General features: G+C 41.6%; 1 protein-coding gene across 4 annotated transcripts in view; it reads left to right on the top strand.

Annotated features, from left to right (window-relative positions):
• The window catches only part of PTPRT (protein tyrosine phosphatase receptor type T), a 699175-nt gene that overhangs the window by 595790 nt on the left and 82319 nt on the right, over nt 1–21066 (top strand). For 3 of the 4 annotated variants that reach the window (XM_054046511.1, XM_054046508.1, XM_054046510.1), the window contains one exon: nt 15023–15052. The exons of the other annotated variant lie outside the window; for it this stretch is intronic. In XM_054046511.1, coding sequence (XP_053902486.1) covers nt 15023–15052 — 30 coding nt within the window. The remainder of the gene's footprint in view (nt 1–15022; nt 15053–21066) is intronic. 4 annotated transcript variants of the gene reach the window in all.

A 21066-nucleotide genomic window follows, 5' to 3' on the forward strand; every position in this document is an offset into this window, starting at 1 on the left:
ACATCTTTATTACGTACTGTCATCATAACCTTATCTTTTAAAAGAGATCAGTATGTTCTGTTATCCGTGGGAAATGTTTTTGTATCATCCTTAATATCAAAATGCTCTGGTCCCTTCATATTGGGATGTGTTTGCGTAAGCACTCTGTAACTAGCACTTTTTAGGAATGTGTATTTCTGAAATATTAGCCCTGTTCTTGCCAAATTCTGTAAGGAGATCCTGTCTCATGCCAGGCCTCTTATTCAAGGGCTTATGTCTCAGTCTCTCTTCATACTACATTTCTGATCCTAGATGAAACCTGAGCTGCCTGATCCAACACAGCCTTAGTTAGACAGCTACCATTTATATATTTGAGTAGCCCCATTGACTTTGCTAGGTCTACTAGCATGAGTGAGAACTACTTACGTGACTGAGGGGATGCAGGGTAAGGCACTCATTCCTAGACAGTATTAAAACTTTCCTTCAGCTTATTTGCCACTTTTTGTAGTGCACACTGCTGAAAATTCAAAGAAGGGCATACAAGAGATGGCCACCAAAATGCATATTCATTTATTGTGCCCATTGACACATGCAAATAAGAAAATACTTGAGCATGTAAATTGTCTGTTAATTACATCGCTACTGAATGCCTTAAAAACCCATTAGAGAGACAAAGTGAGTGATGTAATATTTTTATTGGACCAACTTCTGTTGGGGAGAGATACAAGCTTTTGAGCCACACAGAGCTCTCCTTCAGGTCTGGGAAAGGTGCTCCCAGCATCAAGGTAAAATGCAAGATGGAGCATATTGCTTGGCATAAGTAATTAGCACATATTCAAAGGAACCATTTAAGGTAAAGAGGCCCGTTAACACCTGTGAGTCATAGGACAAAAAAAGGGGGTCGGTGGGTTATAGATTATTGTAAGAAGCCATAAATCCAGTGTGTTTGTTCAGTCCATGCTTTTTAGTGTCCAGTAATGAATTTAAGCTCCCAGGCTCATCTTTTGAAAGTGTTGTGCAGCTTTCCTTTGAGGCTGAGGACTGATAGGTCAGATATAGCGTGATTGCTTTGTGAATAGCATTCGCCCACTGGTGATGGGGAGAAGGGATTTGAACAGGGATCTGCCACAACTCAAGTGAGTGCCCTAGCCACTGGGCTATGGGATATTCTGATGTGAAGCTCCCTCAATCTCTTCTATTGAAGCTGTTGCACTTTGGATAAATAATTAATCATTGGAACAGGGGAACTGGATTCCGGGTCTCCCCATCTTGGGTGAGTGCTCTAACCACCAGGCTACAGAGTCATTCTCATGCTCGTGTGCTCTCTCTCACTCTGAGTCATTCCTCCCACCCCACACCTTCTTGCTAAAACAGCATAAGGCAAGTAAGTCTAAAGAGGATTCCTGGATCTGAATTACAAGAGGAAATAGACACCTTGCTGCAGACCACACTTAGGTGTCTATATCTGTGAGAGGGGTGGGTCTCAATTCACACCCCTCTAGATGGCATCCTCCATTTGCTAGCTTAGATAGCGCCCCCCCCCCCAGCACGCTAGCTTTTGTTAATTGCAGTCTAAGGTGCTTATCTCTCCCCATTCATTGTACAGAAGCTTAGGTGCCTAACTCAGACCTTGTGTATTGCAGTGATTTTGCCAAATGCCTAAAAGTTAGGCAGTGTGACGCAGTAGTGTCACAATGCCTAATTCTTTTTGTGCCTCCCAGCTGTCATAAATATAAAAGGAAGGGTAACAACCTTCCTGTATACAGTACTATAAAATCCCTCCTGGCCAGAGGCACCAAAATCCTTTTACCTGTAAAAGGTTAAGAAGCTCAGGTAACCTGGCTGACACCTGACCCAAAGGACCAATAAGGGGACAAGATACTTTCAAATCTCGGGGGGAGGCTTTTGTTTGTGCTCTTTGTTTTGGTGGTGTTCGCTCTTGGGACTAAGAGGGACCGGACATCAATCCATGTTCTCCAAAACTTTCTGAACAAGTCTCTCATATTTCAAACTTGTAAGAAACAGCCAGGCAAGGTGTATTAGTTTATCTTTGTTTTCTCAACTTGTGAATTTTACCTTTGCTAGAAGGAGATTTATCCCTGTTTTGTTGTAACTTTGAAACTAAGGCTAGAGGGGGTTCCTCTGGGCTCTTTGAATCTGATTACCCTGTAAAGTTATTTTCCATCCTGATTTTACAGAGATGATTTTTACATTTTCTTTTTAATAAAATCCTTCTTTTAAGAACCTGACTGATTTTTCCATTGTCCAAAGACCCAGGGGTTTGGGTCTTTCATCACTTTGTAACCAATTGGTTAGGATATTATTCTCAAGCTTCCCCAGGAAAGGGGGTGTAAGGGTTTGGGGGATATTTTGGGGGGGGAAGAGGAACTCCAAGTGGTCCTTTCCCTATTTCTTGTTAAATCACTTGGTGGTGGCAGCGTACCAGGTTTTAACCTAAGCTGGTGGAAATAAGCTTAGGGGGCTTTCATGCGGGTCCCCACATCTGTACCCTAGAGTTCAGAGTGGGGAAGGAACCCTGACACCAGCCCTGGTTCCTTTCAGCATTGATAGCCTCTCTCATAATTCTGTTGACCTGTGGTGTCTTGTTATAAATCATATATGTTGCTCTGAAGAAAACAAACAGCACCTTTCTGATGGTGATCAGAAATCCAGTAACAAGGGATACAGTTTTTCTTTTCTTAAGCTTAGTTTAACTTAGTCCAGTCAGAGACTTTAATATGCTGTAAATACTTGGGAGATACTCATTTTCTGTAAGTGTCTTTTCCTAATTTGCAGTTAAAAGCACAACTGAGCAAAGTTTGCATAAGCAGACATGTTTTGCCAGGACCTGTATAGTAGTACTGTAAATGTTTCAGTGACAGTACCTGGAGATATTAAAATACATAGAATTCTTTTTAGTATGTGAGGTGTTTGTAATAAATTCTGATCAGGAAAGACGTCTGAGTTCCAAATTTTTCCATAGACCATGTGCTAATTTTCAGGATTTGCAGTACATGGAAGTGAACTCCTGCATAGAATCATAGAAATGTAGGACTGAAAGGGACCTCAATTGGTCATTTAGTCCAGTCCCTTTCATTGAGGAAGGACTAAGTCCCTGACAGGTGTTAACCTGTTCTTAAACAGTGACGGGGATTCCATAACCTCCCTTGATAATTTGTTCGGTGCTTACCTACCCTTACAGATAGGAAGTTTTTCCTAATGTGTAACCTAAAATCTTGCTTGCCTCAATTTAAACCCATTACTACTTCTGTCCGCAGTGGTTAAGGAGAACAATTTATCACCTTCCTTTTTATAACAGCCTTTCACGTACTTGAAGACTTTTATCATGTCCTCCTTTAGTCTTTTCCAGACTAAACAAACCCAGTTTTTTCAATGTTTCCTTATAGGTCATATTTTCTAGACTAGACCTTTTGTTGCTTTCCTTAGGGCTTTCTCCAATTTATCCACATCTTTCCCAAAGTGTGATGCCCAGAACTGGACATGATACTCCAGATGAGGTCTCATCAATGCTAATTAGAATGGAAGAATTAATTCTCGTGTTTAGCTTACCATGTTTGTGCTAATACATCCCAGAATGATGTTTGCTTTTTTAGCAACAGTATTCCATGATTAACTCCTACTTAGTTTGTGATTCACTATAAACCACAGATCCTTTTCTGCAGTATTCCTTCCTAGGCAATCATTTCCCATTTTGTATACGTGCAATTAATTATTCCTTCCTAAGTGTAGTACTTTGCATTTGTCCTTATTGAATTTCATCCTATTTATTTCAGATCATTTCTCCAGTTTGTCAAGATCATATTGAATTCTAATACTGTCCTTCAGAGTGCTTGCTATCCCCCTCAGCCTGATATTGTCTGCAAACTTTATAAGTGTACTCCCTATGCCATTATCCAAATAAGTTATGAAGATATTGTATAGAACTGGACCCAGGGCTGATCCTTTCAGGACCCCACCCAATATGCCCTTCCAGCTTGACTCTGAACCATTGATAACTACCCTCCAAGTATGGTTTTCCAACTTGTTGTGGGCCCATCTTATCATAGGTTCACCTAGGCTATATTTCTCTAGTTTACTTATGAGGAGGTCATGTGACACAGTCTCAGAAGCCTTATTAAAGTCAAGATATATCACATCTACTGCTCCCCGCATCCACAAGACTTGTTACCTTGTCAAATAAGGATATTAGGTTGGTGGGACATGATTTGTTCTTGATTTGATTTGTTGACTGTTACTATTATTGTTGTGTATTTGGTTGTCGTGGAAGGTTTACAGCATTCTGTGTCTCCAGTGATTTCTTCCTAAAACTGTTGCCCCCAAGGATATAACAGTTATCACCTTATTATCTTCTAGGTGCTTACAAATTGACTGATTATTTGCTCATTATGTTCCCAGATACTGAAGTTAAGATGGCTGGTCTATAATTCCGTGGGTTGTCCTTGTTCCCTTTGTATATATAGGTACTATATTTGACATTTTCCAGTCCTCTGGGATCTCATCCATCCTCCACAAGTTCTCAAAGATAATCGTTAATGGCTCAGAGATCTCTTCAGTCTTTTCCTTAGGTATTCTAGGATCTATTTCATCAGGCCTGCATGCATGCTCACAAATAGGTTCCACAGATTAGGATTGCTCCATCATTAACCCTTCAGTCTTTTCCCTGGTCCCTTTCTTGGTCCCAACGTTGTGCCGTTTCTTATGCTGTTCCCTGTGCTTGGTAGAGCCTCACCTATCTTTGTTTTCCAACCACCCCTCTCTCTTCTGTCAACTCCCTCTGTAAAAGCCACTTGTTCCATGAAGCTTTCCTGCATTGGTCCTCTCTTTGGTCTGCATATTTTTAAAAATATCCATGCTGGATTCTTACTCACTGCTGATCTGGCTTGTCACTGCTTCTCCAGCTCCCAACACAAGCGTTTGAAAATATCATCATAGAGGAGTCTCGGAAGTGGAACTGCAGGGAGGTAATTTTATTTCTTCAAAGCTACTGAGCCAGATCCTCAGCTGGTGTAAATCAGCTTGCATCCATTGACATCACTGATCGCAGTGGAGCCGTGCTGATCTACACCATCTGCGGATTTGGTCCATCATCACTGCGTGATCCTTGCTCTTGAATGGTAAGCTGGAGAGCCAGCAAAAGGCTAGGTGACCAAGGAGTAAGAATCCTAAAAAGCAGAGGTAAGTAATTGTTTGCGTCCAAGTTAGATTTTAAGCTTTTTCGAAGCAGAATTTATCATCAACTTTGTTTTGTAAAATGCTTATGCGTGGTTACTGCACCATATAAATAATCGTTCCTTGGTGACCAGGAGGAAACTCAGGGGCTACTTTATAGAGTTAACGGGTTGTTTATGTGGTATGTATATACAGTCACTGGATTATTGTCCTTTTTCATATCCTTTTAGTTGAGGTGGGAAGAGTAGGCAATGTTCGGACCCATACCTGTGTGACAAGTTGGACCCCTTGGGAAGCCGCTTGAGGTGCTGAAGATACCACTGAGTCTACCTGTTCTTCCAGCATGGGCCCCCTTTACTCTCTTGCTGAGCCAGGCTCTTAAAACCTCCTCTAACACACACACAGGCAGGGCCACACCCAGCTGCAGATCAGCTTTGGGAAGACTCATTTTAAGGGACTTGCTCCAGCACTCAGATGTCCCTTGGAGTACAGACGCAAAGATATATTATGAAATTCGCCTCTTCCCTCAGTGTGGAAGAGAGATGTGCACACTTCTTGTTCCCGTCCCCCCAGTTAGAAATTGCATAAACTGGGTTATATTGTAAACCAGAAATAAGTTTAATAACTAAAATAGGTGTATTTTAAGTAGTTAAGGAGGAAGCAGACAGAACAAGGTAGATTACTAAGAAAATAAAACAGAGCACACAAACTAAGCTTAATACACTAAAGAAACTGGTTACATGGAAATTCTCACCCTAAATTTGGTTTTAATAATCTTCTTCACAGGCCAGATGCCCGTCAGCCACAGGCCAGATGCCCTTCCAGTTCTTTCCCTCAGTTCAGTCTTAGTTGTTTCCAGCAGTCATCTTCGGTGGGGTAGCAGGGGAGAACTGACGACCTGGATTACCTCACTCCCACCCTTACATAGGATTTGCATAGGGTGGGAGTCCTTTGTTTCCTAGTTTGACCTCCCTCCCCCCCCCACCCCAGCGTCTTGTGGAAAAGTACAGAATTCAAGATGGGTTCCAATATCAGGTGACATGGTTACATGCCTCTGTAGGACCCTTGTAGCCATTCTTCACGGGCTGACCCACAGGTTTACAGGAAGACTAAGCTCTTGTACAGTCCATTGGACTTGTTGATGGGCCATCCGCCCTGTCTGGCTTTTCCATTGTTGTACCTGAAGTATTAACAGTGGGTGTCACCCAAAGTAGCATAGTTGAAATACAGATGTATAGTCAATATTCCTAATTTCAGATACTGAAATGATACATGCATACAAATAGGACAATCACGTTCAGTAAATCATAACCTTTCCAATGATATCTCACATTAGCCATCTTGCATAAAGTATATCTGTTATGTCATATTCATATCATAAGCATATTTTCATAAGAAATATGGAATGACACATCACAACCTGGTCCATACTTAGAGCCCTGTGCAGATACAAAGTTTGTATCTGCATCCAATCCTCAAAAATGGCCTGCGGATGCAGATATCCACCGATATAAAGAGGATAGCCACAGATTTTCAGGGCTCTATCCATACCCTTCCGAGATCCGATTTGGTGATCTTTCAGGTATCATGAATGGTGAAATTCTTGCAAGGTGAGCTGTTCTTGTGAGATTTCCACCATTTCATGCTGAAACTTTGCAAGAACAGTGACCACGTTCAAATTAGATGCAGAACCAAAAAACTATCCACGATATAGGAACAGACGGGGGATTAGAATCTGAACCTTCTGGAAATTTAAAGGGAGTGGAAACTGAAGTTTCAGTTTCAGGTCACCTCTACTTCCTAGAGCTTCGAAATGAAACTTCTTTCTCTACTCATTTTCCCCCTTTTGGCTGCATGCAAATGAAATCGTTGTGTTCTGTTTTCCTCTCTGTACCTCTTTGGCTGTGCAACATCATCAACAATGTTGTGAACCAGCCAGGATGGGCATAATTCTCTGAGAACAATTGGCTATTTTATAGGTGACTCTTTTCCCCCTGTAGAGGCAAGAAGAGTGTACAAAAATGTTTTGGAAGCTTGCTTTACCTAGATCTGCTAGTGTACTTTGATCTTCCTTCAAACATACCTCTTGTATCAGTTCTGGACTTCTTTTGAATGGACACAGCCAGTCATGTCAAATTGAGGTTGAGAGTGGGAGTTCATGTGGATAAGTGTCCAGTAGCGATGGCATTGAACCTACCAAACAAATTTCACTTGTAAACTAAGGTAGATTGGGACCTGATCTTGTTATAGAAAACACCATCCGGGGCCATAAATCGATATGAATATTTTGTGATGTGTGGCTTAAAAAAACAACAGCAGCACACCACACACACACACACACACACACACACACACACACACCAATGGCTGCATAAATCATTTCATAACAGATTTGTTCTCTCGTTGTACAAACAAAAACACAAGCAGCTTAACCTCTTTGAATTCAAACCTACTTAAAGGAATCATCTCTCAGCCTGCAGAGGCACTTGTACAAGATAGTCTTGTCTTTCTAGGCAATGATGCAGAAAATAAGTTATTTAATTAGACAAACTTGAGGCACTGCCTTCACGTGGAGCTGGAAGATACCACAGTAACATTTGTTCGTGGTTCAGGGCATTATAACTAATCAGTAATAGACACAATCGATCTGATTTTTTCTGAATGAAGTGTTTTGTTAACCAGTGTACAGAGTTGAAGAAGGATGGAGAGAGATTGAGAACCCCGCACTGGCAAAACAAGGACACCTGAATCGTCAAAAGTTACAACTGGTTCTTATGAACCCCTCCAAATTAGGATGCTTCTCTGAACCTTATCTACATAGACTTGTACAAAGACCCTGGCCTTCAGTTTGGTTTGGATGTGTTCAAACCCTTTTAGTTTGGCAAATGTTTGAAGCTACCCAACTTGTCAGCATGCCTCAGTTAAATACTCGTATTTGAATTTGAATAACCATACCAAACAAACTTGAGTTTTTTTCTATAGGGGAAAAATGAATGGTGGACTTATATGTGTCAATTTAACTCTGCAGTCACCCAGGACAAGCTAACATGTTTTTAAATAGGACTCTTTGCCTACACTAGATACTAAGGGCTTGTCTATACAAATATTTAGTTTGCAGCAAGTTGGGGTGTGAATATAACCCACAGTTGCCTGCTGCATACACACTGTCCATGTGGATCCTGCTCACGCACATAAGCACTTAGTTAATGCGCTTTTATCTCATCCTCTTTGAAACCAGAGTAGATCTTTGTCTTTGTCTACACAAGTACTTAAAGACATACTCATTTAAGCCCACTCATTTCCCCAATGTTGACAAACATCTAGTGTGTGGGGGTCTGAACTTCAAAATACAGAATGCCAACATCTGATGCTTCCCCAATATTCTATAGAAGATAGTTTGTTCACTCGTGATATTAGTTGAATATTGTCTAACATAAAAAGTATAATAAAATAAAATGGTTGGTTACTAAATGCTTCTTGAAGCCAGAAAGACATTTGTGTAACTTTTTATTGTGCAAATACTTTTTGACTGTTTTGGACCCCTTAATAGTTTGGATGTTGGCCAGTTCTTATTTTATCTTAATAGTTTTAACTCCTCCAAAATTGTGACTTACATTTCCCTAGAGAGTCAAGAATATGATGCTCTTCTGTGTTACATGTTTGAGAGGACAGAGCCTCTAGTGACCCCTGGAAGTGAGAGACTGAATAAATAGGATCAGACAGCCTGTCACTGTCTACTATAAATAAGTTCCTCAAAGACCTCCTGTGGCAAAATGAAGGTGGGGGGGGGGTAGAAGTCTAGAATTAGTTCCTTTTAAGAAAATTAGCTTTTTTCTGGATTAAGGTTGAAATCCGAAACTAATTAATTAAAACCCAACTGCCTGTTACATTGTGACAAGACTTGGGTCATGGGAAGGAGCTGCTCAATGGGTACTTCTACATTCAGTGGTGAAACACCCACCTCCCCTTCTGTATCGGTGTTGAAGAAAGACATTCTGTGTCTATTATAGGTGAGGCTGGTAGTATTGCCTATTAAGATCCTGTTTCCAGTGGCTTATAACTTTGCCAATCTTTAACCAGGTGGCTGAAATTTTCCATGTCAGCTGTCTGCCTCAGGCTGAATTTTTGGGGAAAATTTAAGACAAAACAGTACAGCCATTTCCAAGGATTATAGGGGGAAATATGTTCTTTTGCCAATGTTAAATTCTGGTGACCCTTTCTTTGAAAATGTCTAGCACCCCTATGCGTGACGTCCCCGTGAAAATCCACACAAATTTGGCCACGTTTTTAATTCCTTGGAAAATCATTTTACCTATGCTCAGCAGAGATTTTCTAGGGCTTTTCAGTTTAAAAATTACATCCACACTGAGCATGCGCCAGTCTGGATGAGCAGAACTGTCCTTGCAATTACTGCTCTGAGCTATTGCGTGCCTTGCTAGGTCTGGGCTCAGGCACCAGAACTGAAAGCAGGGCTACTATCTCTCCTGAGCTCTAAATGCCCCCCCCCCCCCCGCACACACACACGCGCGCGCGCTTAACTCAGGCAGCATGGAGGACAAATTTCTCTGATTTGAATGCAGATGATACAGGAGATGGACCACTCGGGGTGGGGAGTAGATTGAAACAAGAAGCCAGGATAGTGGGGGGAGGGGAAGGAGACTGGGAATGATAGCTGCCACTAGGAGGAAAATGGATTGGGAATTGGGGTGGGGGAGATTGGGAGTGGCTGGCCAAGAAGACTGGGACTAGGAGCAAGAGACAGGAGGCATCTCTCTCTCTCTCTCTCTCTCTCTCTCTCTCTCTCTCTCTCTCTATATATATATATATATGTCATCTTTCTCTCTATTACTTATATAGAGATGGTAGATATGGCTATATCTAGTCCCAAAGAAACAGACTATGGGATATGCTCAGTTTCAGATGTCTGACTTTCACTATCAAATGGTTAGGCCAGTCAAACAGCATAACTAGAAGTCTGACCTGACTCCTTCCACCTCCATCTCTGGAGCCAGATGTTCTGCAGTAGGAAGCAGAGATTTAGCATTTCAAAAAGCCCCCAAACCTAGTTCAAATTAGTCACCATGTTTCAATGACTGGATTTAGGTAGTTAAGAGGTCAGCTGTTGGATGTTTAAAAGGAAATCCTTGACTGCATTAGACTGGGCTTTACAGAAAATTATTCTGGTTACATCCTCAGCAGGTAAGAAGAAGAGACTGAGCAAATGACACATGGAGAAACTTCTGTACATGAATAAAAATGAAAGGCACCTCCTTGGATTCCAGCGCTTTTTTTTTTTTCGTAATCTTTGGGGAACTTTAAGTTATTCTCCACCTTTCTTAGACCCTGGCTTTTAGAGAGTCACTGTGGTGATATTAAAAGAAAAGAGAGTTTGGGAATCCCAGAGCTGTGTGGAACGTAGCCAGTCCCAAGCATGCAAAAATAATGAATCAGGCCCTGAAAAATCATTAGGTGGGCTTAAAACTAATGGGCCTTTAAAAAAAAATCTGCCTTCTGGTTTGCCCTGAAACCTTGAGGGCTGGAAACTTTTTTTTTTAAATGAAAGATGAAATTCTCATGAAATCACACAACTTCAGAAGCTGGGACTTCAAGAAAAACACAAAATATGGCGAGAGTCACAATTAAAATCACTAGAGTTGGCAACACTGTGAAAATTGTAGTACTTACCCTTCACTTTTTGGAATATTGCTTTTGGCTTTCGTCTACATGGGCTCTCACTTCCCAAATCCCTCCTCATAAGAACATAATGGCCATACTGGGTCAGACTAATGATCCATCTTGCCCAGTATCCTGTCTCTGACAATGGCCCAGAGCTTCAAGGGGAGTTTACAGAACAGGGCAATTATGGAGTGATCCATCCCTGTCTTCCCCTCCTGGCTTCTGGCAGTCAGAGGTTTGGAGTTGCCCTGAGCAGGGGTTGCATCCCTGACCATCTTGGTGAAGCCAGTTCTACTTTTAGCCATCACGACATCTCATGGCAACGAATACCACAGGTTAGTTGTGCGTTATGTGAAAAAGTATTTCCTCTTGTCTGTACTAAACCTGCTGCCTATTAATTTCATTGGGTGACCCCTGGGTTTTGTATTGTGGTAAAGGGTAAATAAACCTTCTCTAGTCACTTTTTCCACATTATTCATGATTTTATAGACTTTTATCATATCCCCTTTAGTCATCTCTCTTCTAAAATGAACAACCCTAATCTTTTTACTCTTTTTTTTTTAATCGTTCCATACCTTGATTCTTTGTTGCTCTCCTCTGAACTTTTTCCAGTTCACTATATCTTTTCAGAGATGGGTAGGGCCCTACCAAATTCATGGTCCATTTTGATCAATTTCACAGGCAGAAGGTTTTAAAATTGGCCAGTTTCACATTTTCAGCTGTTTACATCTGAAATTTCACAGTGTTCTAACCACGGAGGTCCCAACCCAGAAGTGGGTCTGATCTTACCACCACCCCGCCCCAGCTGCCATGCCAGGGAAGGACAAGTCCTGTCCTCTCCCAGTCCAGCAGGGGCTCACAGCTAGGAGCCTCCTTAGCTGGGGCACTCCCAGGAGCAGGGGGATATCAAACCCACCTCCATAAATCTCCTCCAGCTGCAGAAACCTTGGAGGCTGGAGCTTTCTGCAGCAGGGGGGGGGGAGGGGTGTACTGGGAGGTGGGTCTGATCTCCCACCGAGAGTGAGAGCGCTGGGGAAGGACAAGTCCTCTCTCTCCCCAACTCAGTTGGGACTTGCAGCTAGGAGCCCCCTGACTGGGGTGCTCCCAGCAGCAAGAGGGAGATCAGATTTCATAGGGAAGGGCTTATTTCATGGGCCGTGACATATTTTTCACAGCTGTGACATTGGTAGGGCCCTAGAGATGGGGCAACCAGAACAGAACACGGTATTCCAGGTGTGGGCACACCAGGGATGAATGTAGCGGTATTGTGATATTTTCAGTCCTATTTTCTATCCCTTTCCTAATAGTTCCTACCATTCAGGTAGCATTTTTGATTGCTGCTTCCCACTGAGCTGTAGTTTTCAGAATACTATCCACAATGACTCCAAGAATTCTTTCTTGAATAGTAACAGCTAATTTAGATCCCTTCATTATATATGTGTAATTGGGATTATTTTTTCCAGTGTGCATTACTTTGCATTTATCAATCTTGAATTTCATCTGGCATTTTGTTGTCCAGTCACCCAGTGTGACAAGGTTGGGCCTCACCATCTGGCGCCTCCTGCTGGTTGTCTCCAGAAATTAGCTCTGTCCAGTGGAACGCCCACTCCTGGTGGTGTCCCATCCGTCGTCTCGCCCTCGGTTGGTGTCTGAGCCCACGTCACTCATCAGCTCGTGGCATCCTTTTCGAGCCACTGTCTTCCGGCTGTGTCCTTAGTCCATCCTCGCCCCCTTCCGGGGGGTGATCAATCCGCTGTCTCTCTGCACCCCGGCCAATGTGGGTAACTGCACCCCCAAAGTCACACCCCTCTTGGCTGGGGGTTGGTGCAGCCCAAGACGGCCACTCCCATCGGCCAGGTGTAAGGCAAGGGGGAAGGGGGGAACCCAAGCCCGCCCACTACTCTGGGTCCCAACCCAGGGACCCTCTAGTGGCAGCCATCCTGCCCTCCTTCTCTCCCTCCATCTGTCCACGTCCTGGGCCGCTTCCTCTTCGGCCCTTCGCACCGGGTAGGCCCTTCCCCTCGGGGCCTGCAGCCTGGCAGACACAGGGCTGGAGTTCCCTTCTGCTCCCCTGGGGCTGCCCAGCACTGCGCTGTCCCAGGTGCTAGTCTCCCACCTCTGGAGACAGACTTTCCCCTGTCAAAGTCCTGGGACAGACTGCCTGCTCCCTCCGTGAGCAGCCTTTTTATAGGGCTGAGCCGGGCCCTGATTGGTTGCCTCCGATCCGGGCCCCGATTGGCTCCCAATAAGCCCTTCCTTCATTGGCTGTCCATCTGCACAGGCCTGCTGCAGCCTAAATTCTCAGGGAGTGGGGCAGCTGCCCCACTACACCCAGTTTTTGAGATCTTCCGTAACTCTTCATAGTCAGCTTTGGACTTAACTATCTTGAATAATTTTGTATCATCTGCAAACTTTTCTACCTCACTGTATCTTTTAAACAGGACCTTCCCTGTTATCCCATGACTGTTTAGTTTCCTCAAGAGCCCTTGCTAAGGGACCTTCTCAAAGGCTTTCTAAAAATCCAAGTACTCAATATCAGCTTGGTCACTCTTATTCATATGCTTGTTGACATCCTCAAATAATTCTAATAGCTTGGTGAGGCATGACTTCCCTTTACAAAAGCCATGGTGACTTTTCCCCAACAAATTGTTTGTGTCTGATGATTCTCAAGGTTCTCTTTGATGTTAGGTTCAAATGAACTCAGAATCTCATAATGAAACTCAGTGAAAATGGCTACATTTCATTTGATTTATTATCAAAATCATGTGGAACCCTGAATTTCATGTGATTTAATGAATGAGGCCAGATGCACTTAGCTATGCATTCCAGAGTCACTCAAAAGGTTTGGGAACCTTTGGGATTCTGGCCTGCATTTCAAGTTTTTAACAAGATCCATTATGAGGAAAAACATGTAGTTTCAATGTAATAATTTTGCACATCTGTAATCAACTGTACTTCTCCTGAGGAAATCTCTTTGTAGGCAGCAAATTGTACATGAGTGAGAAAATGAAGCAGATCATATTTGCAACAAGAAAAGGAATACCAAATGCATGTATGATGGTATGCCCACTCTCTGAGCACCAAGTACTGTGACTACATACACAAAATGGGTAATTGTGAATGCAAATATGACTAATTAACCATGTATATGCCCAGCTACTAGGTTTCCATGTGAAGCCATGGTAATTGTATGTGCAGATTAAACATACAATTGTACTTTAATGTCACATGTTTACATGTGGAAAGTCTGTCCCAGATTTGTAGTGGCTGAAACAACAAAGGTAAAGTTGTAGGGTAAGTTGAAGTTTGTGTTCTTTCATCACTCCTTTTCTGTCGTGACTCAGCTTGTCACCTGTGATGATCAACATTTCATGTTTGTCAAGATGCAGTACAGTACTTTGGGTTGCAGTACATTGTGCCCTATCCTGTGGCGTAACCTATGATAAGAAGCTCGTTGCTTCTCCAGTGTTCTCCAGTGGGGAAAACCCCATGCGCTATGCTATACATGTTTCCCATAACGTATTTCCTTGTGATACAATGTATTAAAATCTTCTGAAGCCTGTCATAGAGAATTTGTAACAGGAAATCCTTAACAATTATCCATGGTTAACTAGTGACATAGAACGTTAATGAGTAACCATCTACCCACCATCCTTTTGTGCTACCCGAATCAATAAACAATTTAGAGTTTCATGAGACTTGATTATTCAGTGCTTTGTTTATTCAGACATGTAGATATTCAAAAGATGCACAATATTTACTCATCATCCTATTCTGTTTCATATAATAATATTTAGTTTTTATAAAATACTTTTCATCCAAAGATCTCAAAGTGCTTTACAGAGATAGGTAAGTATCTTCATCCACATTTTTCAGATGGGGAAATTGAGTCACAGAAAGGTGAATTGAGCTGTCCAAGGGGACACAGCAAGTCAGCAGCAGAACTGGGAACAGAGCCCAAATCTCTTGACCCCAAATCCAGCATGCTATTCAGTGGGCCATGCTGTTTCTCAGGAAGAACTTGGGAAAAGAAGCAAGTAACTCAGTATGAAGGATGGCACTGAAATACTGTGTACATTTCAAATAAAGAAGATTTCATATAAGTCTAATTATGGTTTTTTTTTCTTCTTCCCCCCTTTTGGACATTTTCTTCATCTGACTGCCCATCAATGTTTAGAAGAAATGCATATTCCTACTCGTATTACTTGTAAGTACCTAGCTGGAGATAACTTTTCTTGAGCATGCTCATTATAGTGGTACGGGGGGGGGGGGGGGGGGTGTTGTATGTGTTTTTCTCCTTGAATCAGTTTTTTTTTACCATTTCACTGATCTTTGTTCTTCAAACAGCCTGCATTTTTATTTCTTCATTTTCATACTATTTTTGTCATTGTTTCACGCATTGTACCTACATATAACTCTTCAGAACAAGTAAGTGTGCACAGAAATGTCAGTTTACAATTGCAACTCCCCAAATGCAGGTGTGCAAGTGGAGAAACCCTACGTGGCCTCCTTTTTGATAGTTCAGTCCTCTGTATCCAGATTCTTGGAAATTCACATCTAAGAAGTGTTGGTTGGAATTGCTTTGTCTTGAAGACAAACTACTTTAAAATATAATCAATTTCCAAGGGGGCGTACCCTTGTCTTTGTATACATTTCCGATTTAGGGTATCAGGGTTAGACTTTAACCCAGCGAATATTCCAATCTTAAGCCACACCTGTAACATGGTGGGTTTCAATCTAGATCATTTGATGTTTACATGGTTCAGATTTTTAATCCAAACCTGCTGCTCAGCCCCAGCGATTACAGTACACGTTGAAGTCAGTTGTTAATGCTAGTGAAAATGGTTCATGCACAGGTGCCACACATGCTAGGGCATGCCTGTGTGGCAGTTATTGGGTATGTCAAAGGAGTCTCACTTACACAAACTATTTGCCTTCTTTGACTTCAGTGAGAGTTAGTCTCTTTGATACATGAGCTGAATTTGACATTCAGGAGCTATATTCTGCGCTCGGATATTTAGGTGTAAATCCAGAGTAATGACATAGACTCTAGAACTAATTCAGATGCACACGGGTATAACTGAGAATAGAATTTGATCCAAAGCATTAAGAATTATGGGCATAAATTAAAGTGGGATGGGGGCTGCTTTATCTTACAACTTCCAGCTAGTTTTAGTCCTTGCTAGAGCCCCTCCTTCTCACCAGGTAAGTTACTCACTTAGGGCTGGTCTACACCGCGGGGGGTGTGTGTGTGTCAATCTAAGATACGCAACTTCAGCTACGTGAATAACGTAGCTGAAGTCGAAGTATCTTAGATCAACTTACCTGGGGTCCACACGGCGTGGGATCGACGGCTGCGGCTCCCCCGTCGACTCCGCTACCGCCGCTCACTCCAGTGGAGTTCCGGAGTTGCCGGGGAGCACGTTCGGGGATCGATATATCGCATCTTAACGAGACGTGATATATCGATCCCCAATAAATCGATCGCTACCCGCTGATACAGCGGGTAGTGAAGACGTACCCTTAGCATACTTTGGAATGTCAGAAAAGCACAGGTTGCACTATTTTTCTGCTTTCACCTATTTATACCCAATTTATGATCAACAGACACCACTGCCTATGAATTTGGCCCATGGTCTTCTATGAAAGCTGTACCCTCTTACTCCAGACTACATATGATAGAAATTTGCCCATTTCATAAATTGAGTTTTACATATTCAGAAATCATGTCAGGGGTGTGTTCAGAAACAGGGGAAGTGTCAAGCACAGCTTCTGGAACAGCCCTTTGGGCCCATAGTAGCTGGCACAATTTAGAGCAACCTTAAGGTTGCCCTAACTTGCAGCAAGGTCAGAAACAGGCATCAGGAAGCTGCAATGGTGCCTTAGTCCCTGCCCCTCCACCCTCAATTTTCAGCTCCACTAAACAGAGCTTGATGACATCTGAGGATTAAACCTCACATATTAATGTACGGTGGACAGTGTGGCACACAGGAGGTGGGGAGAGAAGTTAGGCTTCTCTCATCCACAACTCAAATCTGAGAACAGTAGGAATGGCTCGAAGTATCATAGACTATCAAGTCAGCATAGGCAGCTGTGTATAGGCTTCCTTTTGGGGGCTTCAAATCCCCTGAATTTCACTTTTGGTTCAAAATGAAACTTGGCCAAAACAAGGTCTTGTTGTTTTTAGTCACCATCATTATTTGAACAGTGCACAGGGTGTGGAGGATACTTTATAGAAAAAGGAAAAAGACAACTCTTTCTGTGCCTCAAGGCTCATACAGTTAAGTTTTACCTGGTTTCAAATTTCAAGTTAAAGCCACATGAAAGGGTGAGTTTTGCCTGGGTACTGAATAGGATCATAAATCAACCAGGGTTTCACAATACTGAGCCCAGCCTCATACAAATGTTTTGACAAATTTAGTATGAATTTCATAGCTGGATCCCAAACTGACCAAGTTTCACCTGTTTTGGGGTTTCATTGCCAATATTCTGCGCAGCTCTAGTGGAGTTGTGTGGGTTCCAAATAATGGTCTTGTTTTGTGAATTTGAAAAAAGAAAAAAAAAAAAAAAAAAAAAGTAGCCCCACTACTGGATAATCCCTAAGCTCACTTCCCTGGATATAGAAGCTGTTGTACTGATAGCACTTTCCAGACTCCAGTAAACCAGAGTTGAGCCCTGGGGATCTTCTTTCTTCCGGTAAAATACTGTGGAATATTTTGGTGCCACAAACATGCACATTTCTCATGGAAATCCATAGCTCCTTTTTAAAGTGAATACAATTGTTATGGTACATTTTAATTTTTCTTTTTGGCCAATTATCCAAAAGCTTGAAAGCAAGTCTTTGGAGGAATAGGTATGGGCTCCAGGTGGACAAGGACTGCCTGAAATGACTGCACTTAATTTGACTGACTATTTTACCTCTTGGACAGCTTACGAAGAAAATAGTTTATTTTCAAGTTTAGAGAAAACAAACAAACAACAGCAATATTTTTTTTAATGAAACTGGTTCCAATTCAAGACCTTGTGTGCCAAGTTTTAACCCTGAAGCAAATTTGAATTGGATGAGTTATCACTCCTGAAAAACAGGTTTTCAAATAAATCTGCTGACAGATCCTTAAATTCAACTGCATTGACTGGGTTTCTGAAACTTACATTATGTGTGGTTTCCATTTCTCGAATTCACCTCTGTGCTTCTTGGAATAATTCTTTTCTTTTTCTTTTAAATCACTGTTTTAACCCTTCCTCGGCTACTTGCCTGAAGTTTCTTTTCGCTAGGGGCCTGAATCCACAGCCCACCTCATGCTGGGTAGTACTTCCTCACCAGTGTAGTCTCACTGAAGTCATTGAAGAATTGATATTTAGTGTGAACTTTTGCAGAATTGGGCCGTAAGTGTTGCAATAGCTATTAAAGGCCAGTCTCTGGCCTTAGATTCTAACAGATCTTATTGCAGTCAACAGCTAAAGAACCTGATTCTGCAAGGTGGCCAAATACCCTCAATTCCCATTGAAGCCAATGATAGTTGAAGGTACTCATTCCTTTGCAGGAGGAGCTTTGCATGTCATGGAATAGGGTCCTAGTGAGCTGGGGGGGAAAGAGTAACAATAAGGAGAATCAGAAATGACACATTTTTTCTTTCTGCATCTGAAGATTATTACTTCTTATCTGTTGAGTGCTGATTCTGTGCTAAACTGGGCACCTTGTGGGATATTTTTGTATGGCAACACCTCATTGAAAGACCAGACAGAACAAGTTGAGTGGGATACTCTATTGTTCTAATGGGGAGGCCACCTGAACTAGTGGTTAAACAGAGGTCTCAAAGCAGGAGACCTGGGTCTGTTCCACATTCTGCTACTCTGGGTGATCTTGGGAAGATGCACTTACTTTTTCTGTATCTCAATTTTCCCTTCTGTCAAATAGTTAGTTATTGCAGATGCTTTGAGATCATTGGACATATTGTGCTCTATGAATGGAAAATAGTATTAATATGTTCTCACCTTTTCGTTAGGGAAAGGGAAAGATAAAGGGTTGTGAACTCCTGCCTTCTTGATGATTGAACCACTGAATACATCATTGCTACCCACATGATCCATGCAATATTTCAAAGGAGTTACTCTGGATTTATATCAGTATACATTAGAAGAATTTGTCTCAAGGTTCCTAGCTCTGTCACACTGCATATATGTAGTCTTTTTTTTTTTTTTGGTCTTGTTAAATATATAATGTACTGTTGTGCTATTTGTTTTGAATATATATCCATAACATACCTGAGGGGTGCCATGCGGCTTAGTTAACATTGCAGTAGAAGCCTTACATTTTTAATTTCTTTACTTTCTACCGTTTTAGCTAAACAGTCTTAATATTGCATTAATGTAGGTTTTGTATTTAAAACCAGGCACCTGCTTTAATCATTTATTCATCATACAGTAGTTTTCACTGCACCAACTTTTATAAAGGTTTTATTTATACCCAAACTAGTGAAAGAAAAAAGGTGTTGATTTTGTTGTGTCTTCTTTCCAGTGACTGTGTGCAGTGTGTTACCTAGGTAATAGCTGCAGGGTGAAATTTGATTGGCAGTGATGTCATATTTGATGGGAAGTATTTCTTGTGATAGGTGGATGCAGGCGATAATATCACCCAGATAGCATACTATTTTGTTTTCTACAGTTTAAGAGAAACTCAGCAGCAGATAAGTAGCTTTTATTTACTCCTGATCCAGAAAAAGTGCCAAGCACTTTCTGCTCGGGGCTGGGCACTTTAAACTCCTGTTGTAATTGGATGTGTAGGGTAATAGTTGCAGTAATTAAGCTAGGAGTAGTTCTTATTTATTTTTTTTATTTTAAGTAGTGATTCCACTGAAGGCGTTAGGATAAATTTTTACCAAACATTTTGAAAATAACAGTGTTTATGTGCTGAATTTATTTCCAACTTCTGTGGGGCGTGTGAAAAGAATTAAAACAGCAACTGCATTTTTGCATGTACTTGTCTATAACACACGCTCCCACACACGCGTATCTCCATGGATGCAGGGATCTACCTGCATAGGCCAAACTGCAGGTTCAGAGTCGTCAGAGAGTAAACTGATTTCCCATTAGTTGCAGGAAGACCAGGGTCATGATTAGGCCATCCTAATAAGGGTAAATAAAATGTTTTCCCAGTCGACAGGTGCCCTATTTATTTATTGCATGTTTGTGGGATGTTGGTTTTACACCAGCATTTTGTTCTTTCCAATATTGCTCATGCACTTGACTGTTTTATAAAGTGGATGCTGTTCTGTTTGTAAATACTTTCAGGGATTCCAGTGACTAATGAAGTCACTAGGAAATTTGGCCAAGAATCTGATGCAGCATTTGCAAATGTTGCAAATGACTAGTGATTGTATTTTTTAAAAAGAGCTAAACCCTGAGATCCTTCTGACTTAGGGCTACATTCTGCCACCCTTTCTCATGTTGAGTAGTTGAGTAGCACTTTATTGTATGAGTAAGGGAGGCAGAATTGGGACTTCAGTTTTTATTCAGCCTTTACTCAGGCAAATTCCCAGTAGTATTATTTCACATTTATATTGTGGTAGCACCTAAAGCCAACATTTGGGTTGAGGCCCATTGTGGTAGGCACTACACTGTATGGACACTGTGCAAACACATAATAATGACAGTCCCTAATCTGGAGAATTTATGAGCAAGTGGGAGTTTTGCCTGAGTAAGGACTAAATGAGCTTTGAGAAATGTAGGTCCCCCAAAAGTGCGTAACTGAAGAATACTGCATATACAAGAACTTCTATATATGTTCTAGGGCAAGTATTATCTCTATTCTGTGTTTGTACAGCACCTTATACAATAGAGTCCTAGACTTGATTTAGGCCCTGGGTCAATACCATAATATTATATTTTTGTAAATATTTATAATTTAATAACTGCATTTGTGTAAATACTGCAATAAATGATGTATGTCCTGCTTACAGTGTAGTGCACACAAATATCTAAGTTTAATTCACATTATGTGACCTTTTGATGTGTTGTCTATTAGATATTGGGACTTTTAAATTTCTAATATCCAATTTTTTGCACTTAGGCATTTGGGAGGTAATTTATTTTTTAGAAGGTGTGGTTTTTTTTTCTGGTGGCGAGAGGGTTGAGTGTCCTGGATTTGTGTGCACAGATTGAGTAGTTAGATGTTAAGTGCAAATCATGTAAACTAGGCTTCTATCCAGGGCTGGCTCTGGC

The sequence above is a fragment of the Malaclemys terrapin genome, chromosome 12 (genome assembly GCF_027887155.1).
Source record: "Malaclemys terrapin pileata isolate rMalTer1 chromosome 12, rMalTer1.hap1, whole genome shotgun sequence".
Lineage (NCBI taxonomy): Eukaryota > Metazoa > Chordata > Testudines > Emydidae > Malaclemys > Malaclemys terrapin.